Here is a 6122-nt window from a genome sequence, read left to right as displayed (position 1 = left end):
AGTGTATCAAAAATATACAACACAACTTTTCAAAATAAAGTTACGAATCGAATATACAAATAGGGTCTATAAATATACATGCCCTCTAGAGAAATAACTAGAGACGGACTCTGCTCTGAACTCGGTCTGGATCTCGACTGCTCAAAATGGCTCCTCGAAGCTCCTCCTACTAACCTGCTTAAGGAAACAAATTCCAAATGCTAAGCTTACTAGCCCAATGTCACACTAACAACTAAACCATATTAAATGTACCACCCCATATCCCGAGTTGAAAGTTTTGGGTTAACTCAAGATGGGCCTTGTTTTTTCTTAGGTTATAGGAAATTTTGACCTAAGTTGAAATGGTGTTGGGCTATGATTAAGCCCAATAGAGAGTAGAAATGGTAAATTCAGTTTGCAGACCAAATCAGGGGACCAAGGAAGGAATTATACCTTTTAGAAATTCAGATGTTGGTGGGGAAGGAGAAGCTTACCTTAGGTTGACCTGTGGACACCCTTTGAAGCTAAGAATCACCAGTTAACTCACTTCTAACCTAACTATATCATATGTCTTTTTGAAAAAGACTAATACAGAAAGAAGTTACGCCACGGCACTACACAATACAACTTCCATACACAAAACTACACGTTCAACATCGTCTTTTTGAATCTAACGTCTGGCATAAGTCTTTAATCAACACCACCTTACCTAAGCCATTTGGTATAACCGCACTCTCGCTATATATAAGAATATTGTACAACTTCTCACACTTCATTCTTCTATTTACATCGTTTAGTAGACTGGAAGCTTGCTTTAATCAAAGCCATTTGAAGCACTTTTCAGAGCCTCGGTTAACGCCATGCAGGCCCTTATTAGCTTTATTTTCAGTTTTACATCCTTTTTATTCCTTGTCTCAATGTTTCTGGAACCCGGAGGAGCTGCTGCAGATGAGGATGGCGTTTATATTGTTTACATGGGTGCACCGGCTTCGAGTAAGGGTTCATTAAGGGATGATCATACCCAACTTCTAGATTCTTTGTTAAAACGGTGAATACATTTTTATTATTTTTTTCACTTTATATTTGAGTTGGTTACGAATCCCATGCCCTTTGCCTTTGATGCTTCAATTCATAGAGAAATCTGTTGTGAAGTTGAAAACTTTCACGTGGGCAGGAAAAAGGATGCCCTGGTACACAACTACAAAAAAAGCTTCTCTGGGTTTGCAGTGCTTTTATCTGCTGAAGAGGCTAATTCAATTGCTGAGAGTCCTGGAGTTGTGTCAGTCTTCCCCGACCCTGTGTTGGAACTCCACACTACCCGATCATGGGATTTCTTGAAGTATGGAACGTCAGTGATGATGGAATCAAACCCCAGCTCAGACTCGAACTTAACAGATCATGGTTCAGATGTCATCATTGGCATCATGGATTCAGGTGAAACTTATTCACCTATGTACATAATCACGTCAGACGTCAGTGTCTTTTACTCATTTTGTTGTTATGATATTTTCTGCAAGTATATCATGCAATTCGAATGGCGATTTTTATTTTTATTTTTCCGAATTCGAGGACATAGGAATTTGGCCAGAGTCGGAGAGTTTTAACGACAAGGAAATGGGTGAAATTCCTAAAAAATGGGGTGGTATCTGCGCAAAAGGACGGGATTCCAGCACCTTCAATTGCAACAGGTATCCTTACCTCTTATAGATATGATTAAAATATAATCATAGAATATTTTGATCTCGTAAATAAGTGGTAAGCTTTGTTTTGCAACAGAAAGATAATAGGGGCAAGATCGTATGGCGAAAGTTTGCCGAGAGACGTGATTGGGCACGGCACTCATGTGGCGTCAACCGCAGCTGGGGCTGAGGTCCATGGTGCATCTTACTACGGGCTGGCATCAGGGACCGCCAGGGGTGGAGCGCCAGGGTCTAGATTAGCTATATATGATGTGTTTTCCTCTCAAAACAGAGGCCGTGGATCCACTGTATTAGCTGCATTTGATGATGCGATTGCCGATGGGGTTGATGTGCTATCACTGTCCTTCGGATCATCCTCCATTCTGCAACAAGAATTTATAAAAGATCCAATTGCCATTGGGGCATTCCACGCTGTGCAGAATAATATTACTGTGGTCTGTTCCGCGGGAAATGATGGACCGAACCCTGGTTCAGTTGTGAACTCTGCACCTTGGATTTTGACCGTCGCCGCAAGCACGATTGACCGAGGGTTTGAATCCAATGTTGTCCTGGGGAACTATGAAGTAATTAAGGTAATGATGCTCTTCTTTGACCCTTTTCCGTTCTTGTCAGATTTTCTCACGCGTCTTCTAACTGATATGCAGGGCGAAGGTATTAATTTCGCCAACATTCAAGCATCTCCTGTGTACCCAATTATGTACGCAAAATCAGCCAGGAAAAGTGGAGTAGCCGAAAATGCAACAAGGTGATTAAGAATAGAGTAAATTGTGGCAATTTTGTTAAAGCGATATGCACCCTAAATGATCGGTTATTCCATGATTTCTGTTGTTCAGGAACTGCAGGCCAGATTCCATGGAACAAGAACTTATCAAAGGAAAGATCGTTGTTTGTGACAATGAAGATTCATTGTTTCCATATATAAATAAGCAAAATGAAGTGAAGAAACTTGGAGGTATTGGGGTAATCCTGATCGATGATGAATTAAGAGAGGTTGAATTCAATTTTGGTGCATTTCCCACAAGTGTGATCAGTTCAAAAGATGGTGCAAAGGTTCTCTCCTACATCAACTCAATAAAGTAATACATCCCAAATGTAACTCAGGATTCTGAATTAATTCAATGTTTGAAAATATTTACCATTTATCTGTTTTGAGATTTGTAGAAATCCAGTTGCCGTGATCTTGCCATCGTCGACAAATTCTAAGCCAGCACCTACAATACCATATTTCTCATCTAGAGGCCCTTCAAACATCCCAAAGAACATCCTCAAGGCAAATAGTCTTCTATTTTGTTATATAGAACTTAGTTTCTTCCAAGGCTAACATAGTAAAGCTATACTGAATGTGTTGCAGCCCGATATCGCAGCACCCGGAGTGAACATTCTTGCAGCATGGATAGGAAACGATACAGCTGAGACTCCAGAAGGCAAAGAGCCGCCACTGTATAATCTGCTCTCAGGAACTTCCATGTCATCTCCACATGTCTCCGGGATTGCTGCTACAGTCAAATCAAGAAACCCTGAATGGAGCCCCTCCGCAATCAGGTCAGCCATCATGACAACAGGTGAAGAACTAAAACGCAAATCTACACGGTACAGTCTGAAATTTTTGCCTAACCTATGACTGCTTCCAAACAATTTACAGCGGCCCAAATAAATAATAATAAGGCGCCAATTATGACTGAGAAAAGTACAGCAGCTACACCTTATGATTTCGGTGCCGGAGAAGTAAGCACCACGGGACCATTACAGCCTGGCCTGGTTTATGAGACTACTACCATTGACTACTTGAATTTCCTATGCTACCATGGTTATAATACATCTACAATAAAAATTATGGCCTACACTATCCCGCATGGGTTTACATGCCCGAAGGAGTCGAGCATTGATCTTATATCCAACATCAATTATCCATCGATATCGATTCCCTATTTCGATGAGAAAGCAGGCAGGAAAGTGATCAGAACCCTTACAAATGTCGCCGGAGATGCAAAAACAGTGTACAACGTTAGCGTTGATGCACCTACAGGTCTTTATGTTCAAGTGGTCCCGGATAACCTGGAATTCACTAAATTTGGTGACAAATCATCGTATCAAGTGAGCTTCTCTATCGGAAATCCGCTCAAGAAAGATGTATTTGGATCCATAACGTGGTCTAATGGAAAATACAAAGTCAGAAGTCCGTTTGCTATAAGCAGTAAAAATGGTGGCTTAGCATTCGAGTAAGGTGTACAACATCTACAACAAAATAGCAGGATCCACGTTTTCTCACAAAATTTGATATGTTTTTGCCCTTAGAATTTTATAAGTTCTCATCTCCTAAAATTTTAGGAGTTTCCCCCAAACATAAAATCAAATCTTGTGTCCGTACCTCTCATAAGTTCCACTATAATAAGCATGAATCGGAGCTTTTTAATTTAACCTGGCTTTAGCAGAATCATTTTTGTTTTCCTACCGGTTCCACTTGAATGTAGCTAAAGCGAATCCCGAAAACAGGCTGATAGTGATGATTAATAAAGAACGGCATATATTAACGTTAGAATGATCGAAACATGACAGTTAAAAGACTAGTAAAAAACAGAGAAAAAAACTACCCCATGTTCTCATACGCATTAAAAAATTAGGGTCATTAAGGCCCACTGATTCTCGCGACGAACTTCCTCTTCTTCTTCAGGAGTAAAATCGTTCTTAATATTAAATGTTTTACGGATCTCCTCTGGTGTTTTTCCCTTTATCACATCAGCCACTGTTTGGCATATCAGGTCCAACAAGCTCTTGATGTTCAAATAATTAGCAGCCTGTTCATTAGGAAAAAAAATCCTTAGATATAAATAAATTTTAAGTTAAACTTTAAATCTTTATGAAGGTCATCAAAGAAAGGCATGCGTACCAGGATTAGATGGAAGAGGGTGGCTTGATCGACTTTGACGAAATCCGCGTCCCAAGACTTGAGCTCATCGTCGATGGAGACAGAACGATCGTCGGAGTTAGCTGCTTGCACGTGTTTCTTGCAGTACTCGATAATTTTAGAGAGGATCTTGCTGGTGACGTTGGGTAAAGGGATGCCGTTTTCAACGCAATCGTCCTCGATCATGTGCTTGATCGTTTGCAATTCGAGAGCCACCGCCTCGTCCACCTCGAAGGTTTCGCCGTCCGAGCTCCTCAACGTGATTATCCTACCCATCGATGACATGATGATGATTCATCCATTTGGGAGGTTTCGGAAGTCCTATACATGAAAGGTGAAAAAGGAAGAGAAGGAAGCGGAGATTGACCCGATCTAACTAAAATATTTAACGTTTGGAAAACGAAATTTGTAAAACTTTAAAAAGGTCAAACTTTGACTAGAGTGATTTCAGGACAATAAAATAGGTGATCTGAATGTCATGTCGTTTCTCAGCTCATACGAGAATCGAGGTATTCGATAATAGATACGATGGCTTTGGAATTTTCTGTTACAATAGCTACTTCTGGCTTATATATATATATATATATATTAGTTTTGTCTCTTAGAAATATTAGTTTTTTTTTTTAATAACAAGAGAGAGAGCATCCAAAATTCCAAATGTGGAGACATCTCGATGTTGCGGAAGAATGCTATCTGATAGAGTAAAAATACAATTGATAATTTGAGAAAATAAAAATGAAGATAAAGAAGACACAAAATTTAAGTGAAAACCCCTAAATAAAATAGGGTAAAACCCACGGGCAACGGTAGAAGAATTTCACTATGAGAAAATAGAATTACAACCTCTCTCGATCTACCAAGGAGAAAACAATGATAATTCTCTCTTGATAAAAAGGAGAAAACAACTCTCAAGAAACTCTCGAAATTCTCTCTAGTATTGGAAGAAAGCTAGAATGCTTTGGGATGGTTTTGAAACTAATGAGCTAGGGTATTTATAGTTGAAGCTTAAGGACTAATTTATAAATACCCTAAATTACAATGACTAAAAGTACATTTCTACCATTGTTAATTTTCAACACAAATCCACTTTTGACATTTGTCATTCGGTGGATTAATTAAATCTAACTTTCCACCGAAAGTTGGTTTAATTTTCAACACCCGAGGCATCTCGAAGCTCTGGTTCTCAACAAAGGATAGCGTCTCCTTGCTATATGTTTCAATTATAATATTAGTTTTTAAATCTTTTATTTGTTTCTAAAATGGGTATTTGTTCAGAATTTTTACTCATTTACAATATGCTTACACTCGTGGATGCTTGAATTCGAAATTACTAAGAGTAATAACATTTTTTTTATTCATTGAAGTTGTTTAATGGGTTCACCAATCACATAATTTTAATATATAAAGAGAGGATTAATTTATAATTGATCGTTTTAACATAGTACATTCATTAAGTGAGCTAATGACAAAATAATCGAAACAAAGTTGTTAATGTATTATATGAAACTAATGAAGGGTCAAGATTAGTAGTAACTCTA

At 38.7% G+C, this 6122-nt stretch overlaps 2 protein-coding genes across 4 annotated transcripts; one reads left to right on the top strand and one right to left on the bottom strand.

Annotated features, from left to right (window-relative positions):
* Positions 1 to 755: 755 nt before the first annotated feature.
* On the top strand, positions 756 to 4097 carry LOC120216705 (CO(2)-response secreted protease-like). 3 transcript variants are annotated; one of them, XM_039214054.1, is made up of 9 exons: positions 756 to 1027; positions 1154 to 1413; positions 1556 to 1667; positions 1756 to 2251; positions 2324 to 2424; positions 2522 to 2755; positions 2841 to 2949; positions 3031 to 3241; positions 3322 to 4097. In XM_039214054.1, exons 1-9 carry the CDS (start codon positions 840 to 842, stop codon positions 3900 to 3902), a joined length of 2292 nt encoding a protein of 763 aa, XP_039069985.1. In that variant the 5' UTR covers positions 756 to 839; the 3' UTR covers positions 3903 to 4097. The 3 variants fall into 3 exon arrangements, with proteins under 3 accessions (XP_039069985.1, XP_039069983.1, XP_039069984.1); XM_039214053.1 differs by having other exon boundaries at positions 757 to 1027; positions 2513 to 2755; XM_039214052.1 differs by having other exon boundaries at positions 1756 to 2424; positions 2513 to 2755.
* Positions 3834 to 4946, bottom strand: LOC120216706 (SKP1-like protein 1A). The gene is made up of 2 exons (XM_039214056.1): positions 4567 to 4946; positions 3834 to 4474 (listed from the first exon to the last, which is right to left on the bottom strand). Exons 1-2 carry the CDS (start codon positions 4867 to 4869, stop codon positions 4289 to 4291), a joined length of 489 nt encoding a protein of 162 aa, XP_039069987.1. The 5' UTR covers positions 4870 to 4946; the 3' UTR covers positions 3834 to 4288.
* Between the last annotated feature and the right edge of the window lie 1176 nt (positions 4947 to 6122).

The sequence above is a fragment of the Hibiscus syriacus genome, unplaced genomic scaffold, assembly GCF_006381635.1.
Source record: "Hibiscus syriacus cultivar Baekdansim isolate YM2019G1 unplaced genomic scaffold, ASM638163v2 tig00110163_pilon, whole genome shotgun sequence".
Classification (NCBI taxonomy): domain Eukaryota; kingdom Viridiplantae; phylum Streptophyta; class Magnoliopsida; order Malvales; family Malvaceae; genus Hibiscus; species Hibiscus syriacus.
The sequence above is the reverse complement of the archived record's forward strand: the minus strand, read 5'-3'. Positions and strand labels throughout refer to the sequence as shown.